The sequence below is a fragment of the Nothobranchius furzeri genome, chromosome 17, assembly GCF_043380555.1.
Source record: "Nothobranchius furzeri strain GRZ-AD chromosome 17, NfurGRZ-RIMD1, whole genome shotgun sequence".
NCBI classification, from domain to species: domain Eukaryota; kingdom Metazoa; phylum Chordata; class Actinopteri; order Cyprinodontiformes; family Nothobranchiidae; genus Nothobranchius; species Nothobranchius furzeri.
Window position 1 is genome coordinate 52,043,028 of NC_091757.1, and position 23,217 is coordinate 52,066,244.

The following is a 23,217-nucleotide window of genomic DNA, read 5'->3' on the forward strand; positions in this document are numbered from 1 at the left end:
ACCTTCAGCTCTTGCTGGGTAGGTTCGCGGCCGAGTGTGAAGCGGCTGGGATGAGGATCAGCACCTCCAAATCTGAGACCATGGTTCTCGACCGGAAAAGGGTGGCTTGCCAACTCCGGGTCGGGGGAGAGGTCCTACCTCAAGTGGAGGAGTTTAAGTATCTCGGGGTCTTGTTCATGAGTGAGGGTAGGAGGGATCGGGAGATCGACAGGCGGATTGGTTCGGCGTCTGCAGTGATGCGGACGCTGAGCCGATCTGTCGTGGTGAAGAGGGAGCTGAGCCAGAAAGCCAGGCTCTCGATTTACCGGTCGATCTACGTCCCAATCCTCACCTATGGTCATGAGCTTTGGGTAATGACCGAAAGAACGAGATCGCGGATACAAGCGGCCGAAATGAGTTTCCTCCGTAGGGTGGCCGGGCTCAGCCTTAGAGATAGGGCGAGGAGCTCGGACATTCGGGAGGGACTCGGAGTAGAACCGCTGCTCCTCCGGATCGAAATAAGTCAGTTGAGGTGGTTTGGGCATCTGGTCAGGATGCCTCCTGGACGCCTCCCTGGGGAGGTGTTTCGGGCACGTCCTGCCGGCAGGAGGCCCCCGGGTCGACCCAGGACACGTTAGAGAGGTTACATCTCCAATCTGGTCCGGGAACGCCTTGGGGTCCTGCCGGAGGAGCTGGTGGAGGTGGCCGGGGAGAGGACGGTCTGGAGCTCCCTAGTTGGGATGCTGCCCCCGCGACCTGGACCCGGATAAGCGGAGGAAGACGACAACGACGATGTTTGGTGTCTGTAGCTTAGCGGCAAAAGCGAGAGGCAGTGTGGGGACAAACCTAGCAACATTTCTGAGGATGCTTTGCATCTTTGTGTAGAAGTTACTTGTAGATTTTCCCTGCAGATTAGCAACAAATAAGCCATTTGCGCTCCGAACCATACTTCCGGGAGCAAGGAATGAGAGTGATAATCTGCACATGTGCACTGGGACATAAACCTTTCTCAGCCAGGCCAACGATAAAGCTACAGCGGCAGAGCTGGAGACCGCCGATTTCGCCTGCTGCTGCTGCAGATTCACGCCGCTGCAGATTCATAACTCTACTAGAGACGACACAGGCGTCAACCTGCAGTCTCCGGCTCTGCAGCCGTCAGGCAATTTGGCTTTTCCTGCATTTGGCAAATAAAGTCAGCGGGAGTTGGAACTGCCATCCCGTTAACACACGCAGCTCTGTGGCTCATCTGAATTTCCTTCAGTGACATAGGGATGGGTATATCATGAGACACAGACCAGTTGCTCGGTGCATCGGTGTGCGCTGTTATGATCACGACCTAGATGGAGAGAAAACACAACAGAAGAGTGGAGAAGGGGAAAAAGCCACTCTTCAAGAAAATGCTGGTAATGCACAAACATGAGAGTCTGTGAGAACGAGGAGAGCAGGAGCTCTGAGCTATCTCCTATGACAGAACGGTTTGGATCACCACACCAAATCTGACCTAATATCACTTTATTTATACTTTTAGAATTGATTTTACACATCAAAGCAACTTGGGCCATTTTAATCATACAAATTAGTCATTTTAACTAAAAAAATAATAATGGGGGAAAAGTGTTGATGCATTCAAAGCAAGCCAGGGGCTTTCCATATATGGTAGGAACCTTTTTTTGGCTGCTTGTCTAGCGCGTCTACATCAGAGTTCATTGTTTGTCTAATTTGTTAGAATTGTGTAGAACAGTCTAAACCTGTAAATGGCACCGAACAGGACTGACTCAGCTGTTGTTTTCTTTAGGAGTGTGCACGTACAGCATGCGCGCCTCAAGCCTGGTTTATGCTTGACGCATTTACTTTCCGCTTGGTGATGCGGCTCGCGGCTGGAACGCGCTTCACAACTCGCAGCGTTTATGGTTCATGCGGCTTGTCTCTGCGGTGAGCCAATATTCTCCCAAACTGTAGGGGGCAGCATGGAGCTCAACAGCATGCATCCAACACTACACCATAGTAGAAGTAAAAATTACTGTTGTTTACAACATGGCATTCCAGCATTTTTAACAGTGTCCTCGTCTTTTCCGACAGTGCGAGCTATTTCTCTCCAAGAATTATTAACATGTTGATCACGGTGATCTTTGAGAGCTGAATCATACGAATGTCTGTATTTACGAACCTCTGCCATACTAGTTCTTGCCAGTCCGCCATGTTTTTCCGCGTCCGACCGTCCGCGTGGTTAGAAAATTTCCTAGGTGCGCGGTGCGGAAATTTTGGGCCGTGCGGAGGCGCGGTGGAGGGGCGTGGTTGTTAAAATGACGCAATTTTGCCGCACGGAGCCGTGCGGACCTCGCGTAAACCAACCTTCATGCAAGAGCTTCACTATTGAAGCTGCAGTTACGTGTTTGGCCTGAGGGGGCAAATGCGAACATAAAAATGTCCTTATAGTCTCTAAAAATGACTCGAAATGACTTGAAATTCTAAGTTTCTGACTTGGGGCTTGACTTGAAACTTACTTGACACTTAATTCGGGACTTGAGGATAACAGACTTGCAAAACAATGACTTGGTCCCACCTCTGATTTGTATAATGGGAAAAGTTACTGGTACTGCAGAGTGGGAGGAAAAGAAGGTAAGCAGTGTTGATTCAGCTTCATTGCTGTTTCTAAACTCCCAACATCAGAAAGTTCAGTAGAAATCCCAAACAACGCTTTCATTTATGCTGCTTTGAACTCTCCTACAGAATGCCATAAACACACGATGCTTCTTCTGATCATTAAAGGGACTTTACGGACTTTTGAATTTTTATGCTCGCGATTGCCCCCTCAGGCCAAAAGTGTAATGGCAGCTTCAATAGTAGGCTCGTGCACGAGGCGCGCATGCTGTACGTGCACACTCCTTAACGAAAATAACAGCTGAGACAGTCCCTTGTGTGTGTGTGTGTGTGTGTGTGTGTGTGTGTGTGTGTGTGTGTGTGTGTGTGTGTGTGTGTGTGTCTGTGTGTGTGTGGCCCGGAGGACAGAGGACAGGAGAACGTGCAGCTAATTAATTAAATAATTTGGTTCTGTACCTTTCTCTTTAGCACAGCCGACAAAGGTTTATGATGGGTCAGTCCTCCTGCATGCTCAGATCATTCCCTTCCCCTGCTTGAAAAATTGTTCCGAAATGAAAGTTGAACCCACATCTTTTTTATCTGTGAATTCAATGCCGTTCGGCTAGTCCCAAATAAAAATTTGGGCATCTTACTGTAAAAAAAATATACCATTAATGTAAAAAAGAAACTCTAAATGAAATATGTTCACATCCAGAATCAAACCCAGGTGTTCTGCACTAGAGTCAGACATCTTACAAGGTGGGCTAAAGCGCCAGTGACATCTTTTGTATCTGTAACTTTTATATCCTTGATAACAGCTGAAACAACGTTCAAAGAACGGTTCGGAGTGAAAATTACCATTTTGTTTCTAATTTGCAGGAAATATCTAGAAGAAAGTTCTACAGAAAGTAGCTAAGGGTCCTCAGAAATGTAGCTAGCTTTGTCACTAGGCGTTAGGAACAGCGACAAAGTGGCACTGCCTCTCTCTCTGCTGCTAAAGCTACGGATAGCAAATGCTACGGGCTATGCCTGAGCGTGAACGCGCATGAAGCAGCCTGCTCGACCCGAGCATCTCTCTTTTTCTGTGATTTTACAGAAAATCAGGCAATCACAGTAAAAATGCCAGGGCTCATTCTACAGGGCCAGGGCATTGCAGGAGAATGTATGAAGAAGACATTTATTATTTCTATACATGTTTTGGCTGTCACACTTCCATAATGTCCCTTTAAACACCACATTTTACATCACACAGCTTCTCTCCCTGTCCCCTGATTGAATGAAATTATGATGTACTTTGATAGAATAAAATGTCTCTTAATGTTTGGGTCGCATTTTGGCACTTTTCAGCAACGGCATGCACTGCAGTGTCGAAACTGTCGCGATATGCTGACATCCTGAAAGGGACACTTTTTTCATGGAGACACAGAGGTTGAGAGGACCGATCCAGCATATTTTCCCTTTCACCCTTCCAGACATTTCCAGGAATCCTACTGTGGAAAAGTGCCTATTGAGTGCTAAAAGGCACACCACTAATACAGATGGTGTAAATAGCTGCATGATCTTATTCTATTTACATCTGAACTTTTGCCTTTTTTTCCTCACAGTGCGCCCTGACCCGCCCGTGTCTCTGAACTGGACCCTGCTGATTGTTAGTCCCTCTGGGCTCAGTTACGATGTCATGGTCAGCTGGGAGCCCCCGCCTTCTGCAGACGTTAGCACAGGCTGGATGCGCATCGAATATGAAATCCAGTACAGAGAGAGAAATGCCACAACCTGGGAAGCGGTGAGTCCTCTGTCTAAACATCCAATAATAAAATCACTTACACTTGAGAGGCAGATTGTTGTGTTTCCTTCCCCTGTCCCTCCTAAACCCCCTTCCTGATCTCTTTAGCTCAGTTGGCAGAGCTTTAGCAGCTGGAGCAAGAACCTCTGAGAAAACACAGCCTCACTGGAGGAAATAAGGGAGGGAGCTGTGGGTCAAAGGTCACAGAACCTTGTGCAGGCTCGTTTGTTATTTCTTGACCACCCCGCTTGACAAATATAGACCTTTAACTGGTTTCTGATCCCTCCTTCACAACATGTTCTCTAGCCTACATCTAAAATACACCAAACAGATGCAGCACATTGGGAAAGGTCATAGTTAAAGATGCCCAGAATAAACACAGACCTCTTGATCTCCTTTTAGCTTTGGTGTTTATTGTTTGCAGCTGTTTTTTTATTTTTATTTTTAATTTTTTTAATTTTTTTTTTTTTTTTGGTGAGTGCAACAGTCTATAATACTTTGAGTTTTCTGTCATAACTTATAATTTAAAAATATCACTTTCAGTTGGAGACACAGCCGCATACTCAGCAGACAATCTACGGCCTGCAAGCCGGGACAGAGTATGAGGTGCACATCCGCACAAAGATGAAGGGCTTTCCTAAGTTTGGGGATTTCAGTGACTCGATCTTTGTTAAAGTGACAGAGATTCCTCTCAGAGGTAAAGTAGTGTATGTGTGAATAAGCCTTGTTGCTGGTTGCGTACACACTAATTCAGTCCTGTGACTACCTCCTGTGCTGGTTAAGAGGTGCATCAACTTTTAACCCCCTTCCTCTACTTGTTTGTTAAAAATAAGACTAACATTGAAGGGGACTAGTGAAAAAAAGACATTATTTAGATGCAAGAAAAATTAATTTGACAAACTTGTTTTTTTTTTTTTTGTAGAGTCCGCTGTCCTGCTCACTCTAGTTCTTACCTTCGGGGTTGCTGGTATCCTCATTCTTATCATGCTGATCGTCGTTTCCCACCAGCAGAGGTAAAAACATCCATGTTCTGTCAAACACACGTGTTTAAATATAACACCGTTGTAGAAATATTAACCCTTTTGGGTTTCCATAAACCTTTGGGAGGGTGTGTTTTTTTAGTGGAGTATTTCTTACCAACAAGAAAATAATTAATGAACTGAAAGAATTCCAATTAAAATAGGGATGAGTGGAAAACATAAACTTTGCTAACTTTAATTATTTTTACTTTATTAATAAAATATTGCTTATTCAATATATTTAACAATCCAGGCTAACCCTAATTACCATAGATGGAAAAAAAACATAAAGTGTATATATATATATATATATATATATATATATATATAAAATACATTTTGATTTAAAAACTTGATTAAGGGATCTTCTTATCAGCTAACTAGCATGATAAAAATCACAATTCTGATAAGGATTATTAAAGCTATTAGTAAATAAACTTTTTCCCCACTTTTATCATTTCAGATTAATGATGATTTTGTTGCCACCTGTTCCTGCACCCAAAATCAAAGGCATCGACTCAGAGTTGTTAAAGGTATTTATGTCGTTGTCTGTTTTTAAAGGGACTTTATTGAGTTTTGAATTTTTATGCTCGCGATTGCCCCCTCAGGCCAAAAGCGTAACGGCAGCTTCAATAGTAGGCTCATGCACGAGGCGCGCATGCTGTACGTGCACACTCCTTAACGAAAATAACAGCTGAGACAGTCCCTTGTGTGTGTGTGTGTGTGTGTGTGTGTGTGTGTGTGTGTGTGTGTGTGTGGGTGGGTGGGTGGGTGGGTGGCCCAGAGGACAGAGGACAGGAGAATGCACAGCTAATTAATTAAATAATTTGGTTCTGTACCTTTCTCTTCAGCACAGCCGACAAAGGTTTATGATGGGTCAGTCCTCCTGCATGCTCAGATCATTCCCTTCCCTTGCTTGAAAAATTGTTCCAAAATGAAAGTTGAACCCACATCTTTTTTATCTGTGAATTCAATGCCGTTTGGCGAGGCTCAAATAAAATTTTGGGCATCTTATTGTAAAAAAATATACCATTAATGTAAAAAAGAAACTCTAAATAAATTATGTTCCCACCCAGAATCGAATCCAGGTCTTCTGAAACAAGAGTCCAGCATCTTACTAGGTTAGCTAAAGCGCCAGTGACGTCCCTCGTATCTGTAAGGTTTATATCCTTGATGACAGCTGAAACAACGTTCAAAGAACGGTTCGGAGCGAAAATGGCTATTTTGTTGCAAATTTGCAGGAAATATCTAGAAGAAAGTTCTACAGAAAGTAGCTAAAACCTTTTTCAGATAGACATTCTGGAATATGAGTGGACAATTCAATCCGGTTTTTAACCAGAACTGTGTTTTCAGACACACCACTTTTGTACCGGAACTTGTCCTTTCGGCTGCCTTCACACAGCAGGGAAAAGTTCCAGATGTCTGACGGGGACGGGGGGATCGGACTTATGTTAAGCATAATTCTGCACACGAAGATGCATAAGAGACCTGGATGATGAAGCTCAATGGTTAAAGGAATCTCTGAAGCGGTGTGAAGCACTCCGTCGCGCGTCTAGACGGTACCGTAGGAGGCGAGTTGCCATGGTTCGCTGCATGCTACAGCAGCGGGCTATCTAGGTGTGCACAGCGTCCCCCGGTCCCCTCCTCCTCCCCCTCCTCCCTGTCCGGAACTCGACCTCACCAGTCTGAAGCAGCCACCCTGTCCGTGACAAGTCCGGACCTGTTACTAGGGGCTTCGTCCGGTTTAATTACGGAAAACGATATCCGGATGTTTGTATTCAGACACAAAGGTCTTACGGACAGAGTCCGGAACATTTCCGTTTTTTGTGGCCTGTCTGAAGGGGGCTTAAGGGTCCTCAGAAATGTAGCTAGGTTTGTCACTAGGCGTTAGGAACAGCGACAAAGTGGCACTGCCTCTCTCTCTGCTGCTAAAGCTACGGATAGCATATGCTACGGGCGATGCCTGAGCGTGAACGCGCATGAAGCAGCCTGCTCGACCCGAGCAGCTCTCTTTTTCTGTGATTTTACAGAAAAACAGGCAATCACAGTAAAAATGCCAGGGCTCATTCTACAGGACCAGGGCATTGCAGGAGAATGTATGAAGAAGACATTTATTATTTCTATACATGTTTTGGCTGTCAAACTCCCATAATGCCCCCTTAAAGCCACACTATGCAACTTTTTCTTTTTTTTAAATCATTTTCTTGAGCCAATATGTGCTAAAATGACCCTTTAAAAGGTTAATGAAATGTCACTCAGACCTCCGCCACCCCCTGTGGTCAGAATATCACACTTGCAACTTCAGACTGGCGGGTCACTGTGTTGGGACGTAGAAAAAATTGAGCTGACATACCTGGCGCTGCAGTCTGCTTCCTGCATGTTTTAGATCATGAACACAGTTGATTTGTTTAATTTAGTGATGAACCACTCCTGTAGACACTGAGGAAAACTGGGAGATTTTTCAGCTGTTAGATTAAGGTGTTAAAAGGACGAATGCACAGCGAGGAGATTTGGTTTGACCCATCGACATATATATACTGGACGATTCCTGTCCATAGGCCTGTATTATAAGTTTTTATCCAAAATGGGAGGTGGCCACCACCGCCATTTTGATTGTGTCACACGAGACCGTCATGCCCAGACAATTCCATAAAAGGGAAAAGAGGTGGAGCCGAGAGTGGGGCTGTAAGGCTGGGATCAACTGACGACACCCGTCGAACTGAAGTGATGTAGGTACAAGCTAACCCAAAGCTAACACAGAGGTGGGAGCTAAGCTAACGGAGGTAGCTACCTAGCTACAACCGGACTTAACTGTGCACAACACCAGAGTTTCTGAGTCAGAGATGCGCCGAGCTGCCGCTGGGGAGAAGCGGGTGGAAAACATCGGTTTCCATCCGAGATCTCCACAAGCCGGCAGCCCGCGCAGCAGACAGGCGCCGCTGTGGTCAGAGATATGCCGAGTTGCCAATGAGGAGAGGGGACCATACCGATAGTCGCAATCCAGCTCCACCAACATGTTATATTTCAACCCATTTTCTAAAGTGCAGCGTTATGTTAAATGCACTGGGTTTTACCCTATTACATTTAAATTTCATGGTTAAACAGTACATGTTAAAATCTAAGCTCAGCTCGGCAGTGACCTAAAATACATAAATATAATTTTACTTACCGAAAAAAATGAAGTGGAGACTCCTTGGATGCTCTATTAGTGCAATTAATGCCACAGCAAGTCATTTTGTCCAACAATTGCACAAATAATATCCAAAAAAAGAACGCACAAACGGCACAACTGATGGTTTAAGTTGAGAAACTGAAAATGGCGGAACAGTTTTCAGGCAAGGCCGAGGCTCAGGCTGATACCTTTCGCCGGAGCTAGCTCTGTGGTCACGTGGGTCTGATGCTCATTAATTATTCAGAATTTTAGGCTTTTAATACACTTAAACAGAAGAGTGAGAAAAAAATTCACCCCCCTCAGAGTTGTCATGAGTGTAAACTAGATCATTTAAACCAAAAACATGTTTTGGAACCAGGCTGTAAACATGTTTATTTCTGCTGTGAAATTGGTGTTTTTAACATGGGAGTCAATGAGGATTTGCTCGCTTCTTAGTGGATGAGGGGGGAACTGCAATTTATTTCATTCCCTGTTTTGCTTCACATCCAGACCCGAATTATGGGGGCTTGGTTTGACCACAGATAATTAATATTGGACAGTAGGGGGTGCTAAAAGCAAGCAAAACTGCAAAGTGTGCCTTTAATGTGTCATTTTTATTGTATTCGTGTGCTAGGTGTGTGCATGAGTGTTTCTTACACTTGAATTCTTATTGTAAACTTGAGTTTCAATTCTTCAGTAAAACGATCAACTTTTCATAATTTGTCCCTTATTTATTTTCATCCATTTGCAGCATAAAAATCCATTCCCAGTTCAATTTAAAACACTCGGAGTGGACAGCTCATTTCATTGTACATTGTTATTCAATAAAGCGATTATATAAAGTGTTGCGTAACATTTTTTTGTTTCCAACATTGTAATTTTAATTGAAAACAGACGTGTGTGGCCATGTGGCTCATTTGGCTTAGGCTTGTTAGGCTGCATAATAATCTCTGCTGACTGCTAGTGGAGCCAACACAAGGTGTACTGGAAGGTCTCACAATGCGTACGTGTAAAATCCTTAATGAATAATCCTGGTAGTTACTTATGCATTTACATAACTGCATGACATTCTCAGAAAATGTCCTGATCTTCTGATGCTTTGTTCTTCTGCAGAAGGGGAAACTCGAGGAGCTTGATTTTATCCTGAATGGTGGAGGCCTTGGTGGCCTGCCAACCTATATTTCAGATTACTACCAAGATGAGCCATGGGTGGAGTTCATTGAAGTGGATGAAGAGGATGCAGACTGTGGAGAGAAGGAGGACCAGAAAAGTTCAGACACTCAAAGGCTGCTTGGTCTTCCCCAAAGGAGTGTTGGGTGCTTTAGCGCTGACAGGTAGGGCAGAAATTTTTAAGTAAATGGGTTATTTTCATGCTACTGGGAGATTACAGATTATCGCTCTTTCTCCCGCAGCCACCCCGACGATGACTCGGGCCGGGCTAGCTGTTACGACACAGATCTGTCGGAACAAGACACCCATTTGCTGGCCGCCTCTCTTCTGCCAGGCCAGCCTGAGGATGAAGAAGCCTTCCTGCATCCTGATGAAAAAGCACCAGCCTCAGAGACAAACAAAAGCCCGCTTATCCAAACTGAATCTGAAGGGAAGCCGACTTGGATCAACACAGATTTATATGCCCAGGTCAGCAATGTGATGCCCTCGGGAGGGGTGGTGCTGTCTCCTGGCCAGCAACTCCGAATCCAGGAGAACACAGAGAAGGAATCACAAAAGAAAGGGACACTGGGTGAAGACACGTCCAAGCTGAACAAGCCTCAGTTCCAACTTCTCGTCGTGGATCCAGACGGAAGTGGCTACACCTCAGAGATTACTGCCCGGCAGATCAGCACTCCCCCCAGCTCTCTCGTGCCTGGGGAGGGTTACCAAACCATATACCCTCAACCAATGGAGACCAAACCTGCAGCCCCATCAGAGCCAAATCAGTCACCTTACATTCTTCCCGACTCCCCCCAGACTCGGCTTTTTGCCCCCGTGGCAGATTACACTGTAGTACAGGAGCTGGACACTCATCAAAGTCTGCTCCTCAATCTGCCCACCCAGCAGCCTCCTCCTCCCTGCCTCCCTCAGCATCCCCTCAAAGCCCCAGTGGCCATAGGGTACGTCACCCCAGATCTGCTGGGGAACCTCTCATCGTGAAACAAAAGTTCCACCAGACCGTTTGTTAACGCCAGGCTGTTCGGCCAGGAAGTCATTTGGAGTTTCTCACTCTGATTCCTGCTGTTAACCAAAAGGAGAAGATAAAACGCTTGCAGCACACTGGACGGATGAGTCCATGCAGGAAGTCAGCATGTGCTCCACATATCTGCAAATGTCTGCTAAATTTGGTAATCGATTAAACTAATGCAGAAACAACCAAATTTCAACACCACAAACCAAATTTAGGATTTTTTAAACACATGATTGTAATAAAATGATCAGGTCAGTGGTCTTCGATTGCCTTACATCTCTGGCTGCTTGTGTGTAGAGCAAGTCTTAAGTCACATCATGTATCCCAAAGTTTCCTATCTCGTTGTCCTAATAGTACTTGTGATATTGTTTACCTAGCTCCCCCATCCCTCCCAAAAAAAAGGTTTAATATATCTATGCAGATCTGCATCCCAAGCTTTGGGCTAGACATGCTTTCATTGTTAAAAAGACAATTTGGGTTAAACAACATCAGAATATTTCTTTGGATTATTCAAATTTAATGGATTTAAGTGATGTGCAAAAATCCTGGACGCTAGTTTGGAATTTTTTTTGAAGTAAATACAAGAAAAGACACATTAAAAGGGAAGTTAAGAGGCACACTTGAGTGTTAAACTAACCCTAATAAAAAATATAGTTGCATATATTTGTGTCACCTGCAGGAGTGAAGTGTAATTACTTGAGCGTGAGGGAAGGGTTTGCTCAGACCCAAAGCTGTGCTGTAGAACATGTAGCAGTTCCAAGTGCCTCACCCAAAGGTACCTCATTTATATCATTAAACAAAAGGGAAACTGTCACCCACTCATAAGAACTTCTTTAGACAGAAACTTTATGTGTCATGCTCTGTTTGGGCGTCATCTTGTGTCGTTTTGGCAGAGAAAGCAACTGGAATAGGTTGACAGACTGTGAAAGTGCATCATAATATACTTATTATTCATATTTGCCACATTCACTGTTTAGCTACTTGTGCCTATTACAGTGTTATTGCCTATCTTTTAATGCTATGGTACTATGCTCATGTGGTTTGGGTCTGTGCATGACTTTTTGCAAGCCTGCGCACAAACCAGTACCGCCAAATGAATCAAAGTAAAAACATATTTGTGCACAGGCGCACTACAAAAAATATGCACAAGTGTGAACTCAAAAACCACGCATGCACATACTCATACCTCACATATAAAACATTCCCCTTATTTATATACTTTAGCTAACGTTGCCTTGCTTATGTATCGTAAATTACCTGTATTTGATACAGCGTCATTCACACACCCACTCACACAAGGGTGATGAACTACAGTGTAGCTACAGCTGCCCTGGGGTACACTAACACAGGAGAGGTTGCTGTACACTGCCGCCACAGTCGCTCTGACCACTCCTAGGAGACAAATCACGTAAAGTGTCTTGCTCAAGGGCACAGCGACTGTGACAAATGGAGCTCGAACCTGCAACCCTCCGGTTACGAGGCGGGCACTTAACTCCTCTGCCACAGTCACAGGATATAGTCATAAAACATTGTGCCGTGAAAATAGTTTGACACAAAAACACAATTTTAAGAACCTTCAAAAGTCCCAAAATGGCAGATGGCAAAATTTGGGTATGTACACTCTAAAAATATGAAATGTTGATTTCACTTAACCAAGTTAAGTCAACTGGTTCCACTAAACCTAGTTGCCTAAATGTAAAGGGTAATATACAGTTTTATACGTTGTTGTGTTAAAAGTATGGGTGGGATTTTAATGCGGGTAATTATAATTAATTAATTAGAAAGGAAAATGTGTTGAAAGTTTACCCCTTTGAGCTCGAGCGTGCAGGAGGGACAAGCAAACACACAGCATTCATCTTGTAACCCTCAGCAGAACATCTCCTAAACTCTACACTACACCTCTATATAAAGGCACTTACTAGCATCGGCTATACTCCACTCAGCCTGCCCCAGCCTGGCTCCATTCGTTCCACACTGCCTTAGGAATGCGGACGTAGTTGAGAACATAGACGATCTGTGGCCTATGATGTCATGAGCGCATCTCCAAGCACGTGGGCGGGGCAAAAGAACGCAGAGAAGTCTGCAGTGTCTCCATAATTGAACAAAAGCGGTGTGAGCAGTCATGCTTTTGGAGACTCTCTGACTCTGATTTTGCATCCTGCTTTGCTGTGCCTGGCAGCATAGAGTATGTGTGTGTGTGTGTGTGTGTGTGTGTGTGTGTGTGTGTGTGTGTGTGTGTGTGTGTGTGTGTGTGCGCTCCTCACAGCAGTGAGAGACAGAGTAAAACGGCTTCAGTCAGAGGCTCGAAACTCCACAGCATCCGGAATGATAATGAATGAAAAGCCCCTGCGGGCTGATTCTTTCTGCCTATCGGAGACTCCCCCTAAAGCCGGGCGGACACTGTGCGACTTTTTCACCCGTAGCACTCAGCTTCAGCTCAAACTGTACGACTTCCTCATAGGGCAGATCTCACGAGTCATGTGCTCACACTTTACGACCCAGTTCTCGGATGCGACCTGACTGCTCACACTGTACGTCTGGTAGCAACACGTTGGACCTAAAAATATGCTAAAAATAGCAGTTTTTACTCAACAGTCAGACTTTTTTGTCTTGTTTTGCCTGTTGTCCTTCAGGAGTGCTGCAGGAGGACACAGGGATTTATGGGGGTTGGATGAGGAAAACGAAATAAAGAAAGTAAATCTGTGTTTTGTGATCAGTTTAATTTGACATGAACACAACAAACACGCTTTCTTGACCATCTTTGTGAGTAAAAAAACGTGTAGAAATAAAAACAAACAACGTGTGTTATTAGGGAAATAGCGGGCGAGCGGCGTTGATGCAGGATTGCGCATGCGCCGTGAGCAGTTCTGGTACTTTTTGGGTCGCAGCTGCTCGCAGCGCCGCTTCAACAGTGCGATACCCTCACGAGGGACGAGCAAAATATCAAACACGCCAGAAGTCCGTGCAAGCTCACGATTGCTGATCGGGTGTTAATCGCCTCTCGTAACCCCCGTGCACTACACGACGCTCGGCGCAAAACTCGCCCCGATCTTGTGGATTCTCGCACGAGTGGAAAATCGGCTCAAAACAGTAAAGTCGCAGAGTGTACGCCCGGCTTAATGGTACGCGTGATTTTGAGCCAGCCAATCAGCCAGCAGTGGGTGTGTCGGCCCTGTTCTGCTCCAGGCAGATCGCCTCAGGAAGAGGGCTGAAAAGATGGCCGGTTGCCGTGGGAAAATCCAAGGCTAATAAATGAGGAAGCTCCCAACCCGGTCCAGGCGAAGTGGAGATGATGCTAGTGTGTAAGGGTTCAGTTCAGTACACAATATTTACAATGTTCCATGTCCATTTACACTTCATCAGTAACACTTATGCAAATATTTACACATCCTAACAAATCCCACATTGGTTACCATTATACTGAGACCAAGTAATCAAATAGACCTTGTGGTTACAGAAATATACTCTTTAAAGTGTGGGTATGTCATCTTTGCCTCACTAACAATATTTTTTATTTTAAAAAAAATTAGGGATGCACCGATACCGATACTGGTAAAAGTTAACCGATACCAGGAACAGATACCAACACAGTTGTTTGAAAATGGCTTCACTGTAACTTGTCATTTCTGTTCACCTAATATTTTAGTTTTGTGATGATTTCTATTCATATATTTTACTTTTTATCTACCTCACAGTCCTTTCCTGTTGAAAGCAGAGAAGAAAATAAAATCTGTATTCCAAATCGTTGCATTTTTTGGTGTGGTAGATGTATCGGTATCGGTATCGGCGAATATTCAGATCTAAGTATCAGAATGGTATCGGTTTGGAAAAAATTGGTATTGGTGCATTCCTAAAAAAATGTTTGGGTGCAAATTGTCTTGAATGATTAAAATGTGATTAATCAAGATAATTAATTACAAAGCCTCTAAATAATTAGATACATTTTTAATAGAGAACCACTCCTACTTAAAAGTAAATGTATTACATTTAAATAGCTAGATTTTGTGAAACCATTTGACATAATTCAGTTAAGTAAATTCCAGATTTTATTTCTTAGAGTGTAATCATGTATCTCTAGTTATTATGACCCTTACCTTTCTTAGAATAATGTAATTTAGAGAAATATTTATAGTGTGTTGCGTAATCAAATTATTTAGCTACATTAGCTGGTAGCCTCCCCTTTGTTTACTACAACATAGCTTTCAATAAAAGGTCTGCATGAGTAACCCGAGTAACTTAAGGTTCCTCGTGTGTTTTCATTTTCAGTATTCTGCCACAAGGATTTAATAACATGCCTATCTCAAACAGGATAAAATTGCATAATTTACATGATAAGCTAGAGAAGTCAACTGCGCTATGCATGGTTTTGTGATAAGACAAATAATATATTTTTTACAACAGGTACGTGGCTGAATGAGACGCATTGTTGATGAATCACATTAAAAAAATAAATTTTTCATAAAGAAAAAAAACTTCCAACTTTTTCTGGAGCTAAATAATTAGTTGGATTAAAAGATTAAACTAGTCTTTTGTATCAGATAATGGCACAACAAACAGACAGAGCAAGCACCATAAGAAGACGGGTTAAAAATGTGAATCTGATAAATCACGTGCCATTTCTCTCTCTATCTCTGTTGTTTATGGGAAGATATCAGAGCTCTATTGCTGCTGCTTAGTACTGATAAAACCAGCAAGTTATGCTGTCGCTGAATGTCTTAATATATTCACTAATAGTGCTGAAAATGTACAAATATATATATTTTATCGTTAAATGTCACTTGTCACTATGTGCTGCTGCTTGGTGCATGTTTCTTTTTTTTGTTTCCTTACATTCGGCCTTATTGCGGTGGAACTGATTCCATCACGAGAGTTCATCAGTCATGTTCTTTTTCTAAATGTTCCGTGATCAGATCTGGGCAGAAAATGTGATTGAGTTATGTGTTTCATTACCAAAAGATGGTTTTGCTTCCCGTTGGAAATAAAAACGTACAAAAATCCCAGACACCATCGGTGTTCATGAAGAAAAGAGGCAAGACTCTTTGGTGACTGTGAATGTTAAACTGGAAACGAAATTATAATCACAAAAACTGAGGAAACGTTGGAAACAGTGTTTGTAACGGTGAGGGTAAGAAGGCGGGAGGTGCTTTTTTTCTTGTTTCTTCAAGCTAACTGTACAGATGTTTACTACGATGATGTTTATTAGCCAGTTCGCTGCGCTCATTCATTACGTACAATCTAAAAAACGAAATGTTGAATTTACTTAACCAAGTTAAGTCAACTGGTTCTACTAAACACGGCTGCTTGAATGTAAAGAGTAAAACACATTTACTTTAGTGTGTAACAATGTGTATCACTGGGATGCGTAAGCGTCGATACATTTTTGCGTGAAGCTCAGCTGTTCAGATGGGGCCGGACAGAAAGTCGAACACGAAAGTAAGAGTAAAACATCCGGAACCTTTCAAAATAAAAGTCACCTGCACAATCCCCTTGCTAAACTAGAAAAACAATACGTCGTTAAGCCCGGGGCACATCAGATATGGACGCACCTGCGCCGCACCGTCATTTTAGATAAAAGCCATTATAGTTGTGAGAGTGGCTACACGAGGAGCGCCGCGCCCCAGAAGCGCCGCGTCGAGGCGCTGCAGATAGGCGCCAAATCTATTTCAAGCATTGCAGCTGTTCACAGCATTGTGGAGTACTTTACAACAGAGATTATGACAGCTTTATGGCACAAACCCACCGAGTACTGATAACTTTGAAGTACTGTTGATCTTAAAATATTATAATAAATAGCGTACTTAACTATTTTGAATGAATTATGGGCTCGACACACGGGAGGCGACAAACGACCGCGATCAGCGAAATTTGTCGCTGTCGCTTTTATTACCCGACACACGGGAGGCGATCCGCGGCCAGCGGCAAAGCTGTCTACGCGTTCTGTTCCATGGCGAAATCGAAACTTCCGTTGTTTGGTTTGGCTGTGTCAGGTTGGAGGGAATTAAGGTTATTTAAGCGGTTCAGAGTTAATAAAGCGGTAGATATGATGTTTCACAAGGTGCTGCTAGAGTTATGTGAAATCTTACTTCTGATTTTACTATAAAACATAATAATAATCAACTTCTCCTCCATGTTTGCTCGGAGGTGTACGGAGCATCCTGTCCGCTCATTGGTCAGTGAATGAAACCTCCGTTGATTGGTCCTCGTCCGAGCGACAGCGATGAAAAGTTGAAAATGTTTCAACTTTCTGGGATCGCGTCGCTGGGTCGCCTGTGCACGACACGTGCACGAGCGCAAAATTTCACACGCATGTTTTTCGCGTTTCGCTTAGTAGGAGGGAGACCCGCGATTATCGCTTTGTCGCTCATGTCTCATTGAAAATGAATGGAGGAGAGGCGATGTCGCCTCCCGTGTGTCGAGCCCATTCGTCCCTCAAAACACGACAGCAAGTCTGATCACGTAAAAACGAGTCACTTTCCGCTTCCTATTTTTGTATCGCGCAACTCTCCGAGAAGCGCTCAGCGGCGCTGCGCGTCCTGAGTGACCACTTGACTCCTCAAAACCACGGCGCATCTGTCTCTGGTGGGAAACCTCCATAGCCGAGATAAATGGAACAGAAAATAAATCACAGACCATTTTGGATACACTGCCCTCGTTCTCCATCATGTGCGATCTTGCAGTTCTCCAGTGATTTTATAGCATCCCGCGATCAGCTGTTACTTACATGTGAAATACTCGCGGTGGGAAGGGAGCTCGCGGGTAAAACGCCCTTACGCGTCCAGTGGAAAGGCCGGGTTACTCTTTACTTATATCACAACTATGTTTTTTTGGAACCAGATGACATAATTTAATTAAGTGTATTTAACATTTAATTTTGTAGAGTGTAGTGCCAAACAGCAAACGTTATCTGGACACTTTAGAGGAATCACTTTGTACACATACAGTATATATTTGATGTTTATTCAGATTTTGTATATGGTGATTTACATGTTGCTATGAAACAACGTTGTGTTTTTCTGGTCAGCACAGTAATCAGACTTTTGAGGAACTTTCGATATGAATAAGCTTAAATTTTGTTACACAGAGTTTATGTTTATAGGAGGTATTTTACACTAACAGATTTCTAGATCGATGTAATGGAGTATTTAATGTTTGCTATAGAATGAATACAGTTAAACCTAATTTCAAAACGTATGTGGGGTGAGATACGTTCTCCTACTTTTATTGTGTGACTTCTGCCTCAGAGGCAATTTTTTTTTACAATGCATCTTGGCCTGCAGCCTATTTTTTTATTTTTAAAACATCTGTACATAATCTTGCAAGAATTAGTGCTGGTTGTTACTGTTCATTAATCAAAGAATTGCATTTTTAGGATGCAACAGAAATTGTTTAGCTCATAAATACTGATTTGAGGAAAGTCGGCTTTCTTTATTATGATGTATTGTGGCTTCAAATATTAAAGCTTGCCTGTCTTCTGCTACTTGTCGTCCAGGCTCACAAAACAGATACTATTTCATGTCACATTCAGAAATATTTGTGCTGCAACTTCAGTTTTTAACATGACTCCATTTTTATTACTTTTCCAACACAGAGCCACTGTTATCAGTCCAATTGCTGCCGCTTTCCTTAGGGCCAAGAACCGTGTTGTTTCTTGCTAAGTTCATTTTGTCCTCTCACCACTGAGCCTTTCTGCTGTGTATGTGTAATCAATAAGCTTTCAACAAGTTACACAATAAAAAGTACAGCATCTTGTCTGCTGGTTTTGTTTACTTTGTCTTCAGAAATTAAACAGATTGTTCATGCTTGAATTTATCTGGACTGAACACTCACTGGATGTTCGACCTGTTAATTAGTTTTCATCTTATTTAATGTCTGTATAGAAAATGTGAATGTAAGCTAAATCAGTTGATTTTAACTTGACTTTCAGATTTCTTTCAAAGGGGTCCTAGAACATTTTTAATAGTTGGAAACTATTATTTAGGCCTTTGTATAAAGTTTGGGAATTTGTTGGGGCTCATAATGTATGGCGCAGTATGGGGGCCAAAATTAAGACTACTGCCCAGCAGCAGGAGGCTATATAAATTCTGAAGCAAACTACCGACCTGATTAATGATAAGCTGGTGCCGGTAACTGAGAGGCTGGCGCTGCTTACTGAGGAATAGCACCTTTACCGGCGTTATTACTAGATAGGGACTAGCAGCCCTCGGCTGGTCATTGACTGGTTCACACACTCCCTACGCTGTCTATTAGCATGGATAGGCTAGCGTTAGTCTGGACGGGCTGGTGTTAGCATTGGAGAGGCTAGCCATTAGCGTGCCTAGGCTGGCCACTAGCTGGATTTCCTACCCCCTTGACGGGCCATTAGCATGGATAGACTGGCGTTAGCATCGGAGAGGCTAGCCGTTAGCGTGCCTAGGCTGGCCACAAGCTGACTAGTGACTCTCCGAGACATGCTAACCCTTCTGTCAGCACTTCTCCTCAGGAACGTCCACACACAACGCTCACCTCCGCTGATTTCAGAGAGTATTTCAAGGATGTAGGAGACTGATTTATGCGACATGACCGTTCAGACTGCAGTTGCTTTAAAAAAAACATCAGATATGTGTCGGAATTAGTACTACGTATTCAAGTGACACGGATCGCATTTTAAAAAATCGGATCAGTGTCATTCAGTCTGTCATGAAAAAATCAGATATGGTTTGCATGTGGGAGGAAAAGCGGATTTAATGCACTTTTGCCTGCAGTGTGAACGTAACCTAAGAAGCATACGAAATTTTCTTTTGGCTTTCATCTGCCCCGGAGCCCTGACACAGGCCATTCTAAACCCCCTAAAGTTTGGTTTATGCTTGACGCATTCACTTTCCGCTTGGTGATGCGGCTCGCGGCTGGAACGCGCTTCACACCTCGCAGCGTTTATGGTTCATGCGGCTCGTCTCTGCGGTGAGCCAATATTCTCCCAAACTGTAGGGGGCAGCATGGAGCTCTACGGCATGCATCCAACACTACACCATAGTAGAAGTAAAAATTACTGTTGTTTACAACATGGCATTCCAGCATTTTTAACAGCGTCCTCGTCTTTTCCGACAGTGCGAGCTATTTCTCTCCAAGAATTATTAACAACATGTTGATCACGGTGATCTCTGAGAGCTGAATCATACAAATGTCTGTATTTACGAACCTCTGCCATACTAGTTCTTGCCGGTCCGCCATGTTTTTCCGTGTCCAACCGTCCGCGTGGTTAGAAAATTTCCCAGGTGCGCGTTGTGGAAATTTTGGGCTGTGCGGAGGAGCGGTTGTTAAGATGACGGAACTTTTCCGCGCGGAGCCGTGCGGACCTCGCGGACGCGTCAAGCATAAACTAACCTTAAATCAGCCTTGCTGTGAAAAAAGCTGTTTACCCCTCCCTCTTGACCAGGACAGGAAAATGCTAATTAGCTTCTTGCTGATTGGTTGGTTTAAACCAGAGGGCCTCAGACACTGGAGACTGCAGATTGGAGGAGGAAGAACTCCACATTGTGATGTTTTTATGGCAGGTTTCTCAGAAAAGAAGGTTTTCTCTGTCATTTTCAAACTTTCTAATTTACATAAAAAGTAGGTCACACACGGCTTAAACTTTTTGGCGCGCTACTTTTGACCACCCCAGCTTTCTTTATTCACAAACAACAAGAAAATGTTGGTTTTGATTCTTTGTCCCCTTTAACGTGGACTGTACGCAGGAGTTTGAGAAGGAAACGTTGGAACTGCATGCATGTGTGTTACGAGTGAAAGGTGGAAAATGCTCTCTTGTTTGAGGGCACACAGAAGGACTTGTGTGGTTCAATTCCCAAGTATGTGATTCTCTCTATTTCTATCTCTGTGCTTCTGCTGCTGGAGGAAGCAGACGGGGAAACAGTTGTGCATTGAGGGGAAAGCATATTGGACAATTAAGACGGAGGCTGTGTACTGCGCTGCTCTGTGTGGGGCTGATTGAATCAGAGAGACAGCCACTCACAGCTCGTTGTCTCAGGACATTGCAGGTAATTACCCATAAGTCACCGTTCCCCTGTACTGGATCTTCAGCCCAATTACGCCCACACAAGCTGTCCACCTCAGCCTCATTTATTACCTCCGGTTGGTTGTTGACCTTTTCAGGACTTGCTGTCCAACATTCAGCCACATAACACTGAGTCGAGGGTGTTGCTCTAAGATTCTTTCAAATATGTAAATCTGAAGGTCAACAGTACATCCGTGCATGTGTGGGCAACATTTAGTCAAATTTATTAAAGTTTTGTCAACTATAGATGATGGAATTACTTGTTAAAGAAAACAAAAAGACAAAACCTCTGAACTGTAGTCTAACTGAGATTCATTCTGAGGGTTTTCAATGCGAGAAAAGAGAAAAATGTTGTTAATGTTTCAGAAAATCTGCTAAAACAACATGAATGTGTACCACAACAGTTGACTGAACATGTTGAAGACATTTTTTCATAATTTTACGGTTGTGTGAAGTGATTAATGATGATTAATATCCATAATATTTAGTATTTGTGATCTTTTTCATTGATACACAAAGTTGTTATCAGTCTGAAAATAGATTATTTGTGTTGATGTGATGAAACATTTTGAAGACAAATAAATCCCATTAGTTGAGAACTTAAAATGAAACGTTTTATTAAAGCAAAGGTCTGCAATCTATGGTTCTGGATCCATAGGCGGCCCTTCAGTCCCTCTGAAGAGGCTCTTTGTAACTAAGAATGACGTGAGCCTGAGTAAATTTTATGTACCGAAAATTGATTTTGCAAAATATGTCTGAAGTTTCCACAACAAACTAATATTAATGATAAAGATAATAAAAGAAGACCACTCCTCATCGTTCTAATATCTGAAATTAGCTAAAAACATCTCCATTTTTCACCAAAACTGTATTTAAAATGCAGACATCAAATTGCTCTCTGTTTGGATTAAAGGGAGACTAGGCCATTCAGACTTTTTAACACCTACAGCTGAAATGTCTCCTCAGCCTTCATTAGTGTCTACAATTCAAGTTCAATTCAATTCAAGTTTATTTATATAGCGCCAAATCACAACAAGAGTCGTCTCAAGGCACTTCACATGGTAAACATTCCAACAGAGGTCAGTTCATTAAGCCAATCTGAAAAAAGTTTCCTATATAAGGAACCCAGAAAATTGCATCAAGTCACTGACTAGTGTCAGTGACTTTACAGCAATCCTCATACTAAGCATGCATGTAGCGACAGTGGAGAGGAAAACTCCCTTTTAACAGGAAGAAACCTCCAGAGGATCCTGGCTCAGTATAAGCAGCCATCCACCACGACTCACTGGGGATCGAGAAGACAGAGCACACACACACACACACACACACACACACACACACACACACACACACAACATATATCCCGAGTTATGTTTCTATGGTTACATTGTGGTTTCTTACTAAATATTCTATTTGGTGAAAGAATTCATAAAAGAAATTGCTGAGTCAATCACCTGACCTGAATAGCATTAAATTCATCTCCGAGAACAAAGTAAGGAACCTTGGTGTTCAGCATCGATTCATCACTAAATCAAACAAATCAGCTGTGTTCGTGATCTAAAACAAGCAGGAATTATGCTTGAAGCTCCAGGTGTGTTAGCTAAGTTTTTTCTAAGTCCGGACCGGCACTCTGAAGTTGCAAGTGCGATATTCTGGCCACAGGGGGGCAATGGGGGTTTGTGTGACATTTCATTAACCCTGTAAATGGTCATTTGAGCACATTTTGGCTCAAGAAAATTATTTAAAAATGTAAAAAAGTTGCATTGTATGGCTTTAAGCAACTTTGTCACACAAGGAGCCCACAAGGATACTAAACACTTTCATATTTCAGACAAAACAGAATGTAATTATGTACATCTACTGGAACTGGATTTTATATTAAAATGAAACATCAGTAAACACAAATGAAATGGTAAATGGTCTGTATTCGTTTAGCACCTTCTTAGGGATCTACAACCCCCAAAGGCACTTCACAACACAATCAGTTATTCACCTATTCACATGGTGGTGGGGATGATCTACAATGTAGCCACAGACGCCCTGGGCGCACTGGTAGGGGTGAGGCCTGTCAGGCGCTGGCGCCACCGGTCCCTCCGACCACCACCAGCAGGCAAAGCCGGTCAAGTGTCTTACCCAAGGACACAGCAGCATTCTCTGGTCGGAGCCGGAATCAAACCTGCAGCTTTTGATTACTGGACAACCTGTGCTACCACCTGAGCTACTCGCTGCCCCACAAGTTACTGTCATCTATTTTACCAGCAGGTCAACCAAAAAAAAAAAAAAAAAACGTTTAAAAAAACAAAGGCCTTTGAATCATTAGCTTACATTATCATTACTTTAAAAATCAAATTTTTGATATTTTAACCCTTGATTTCACCAAATAAATGAAAGAGTTAAAAGGAGAAGATTTAACAATTACTTAATTGGTTGTTTATATAAATCATAAAAAAAATTAATGTTTCTATTTTGTTAACATTTCAGTCACAAAAGTGT

At 42.9% G+C, this 23,217-nt stretch overlaps 1 protein-coding gene across 4 annotated transcripts in view; it reads left to right on the top strand.

The window, feature by feature from the left end:
- ghra (growth hormone receptor a) overlaps positions 1 to 18,443 on the top strand; it is a 59,274-nt gene extending 40,831 nt beyond the window's left edge. For all 4 annotated transcript variants that reach the window (XM_015972871.3, XM_015972872.3, XM_070546145.1 and 1 more), the window contains 6 exons: positions 4,164 to 4,342; positions 4,886 to 5,039; positions 5,265 to 5,355; positions 5,825 to 5,894; positions 9,626 to 9,846; positions 9,925 to 18,443. In XM_015972871.3, the coding sequence (XP_015828357.3) occupies positions 4,164 to 4,342; positions 4,886 to 5,039; positions 5,265 to 5,355; positions 5,825 to 5,894; positions 9,626 to 9,846; positions 9,925 to 10,663 (1,454 nt within the window). In that variant the 3' untranslated portion in view covers positions 10,664 to 18,443. The remainder of the gene's footprint in view (positions 1 to 4,163; positions 4,343 to 4,885; positions 5,040 to 5,264; positions 5,356 to 5,824; positions 5,895 to 9,625; positions 9,847 to 9,924) is intronic.
- The last annotated feature ends 4,774 nt before the right edge of the window (positions 18,444 to 23,217 follow it).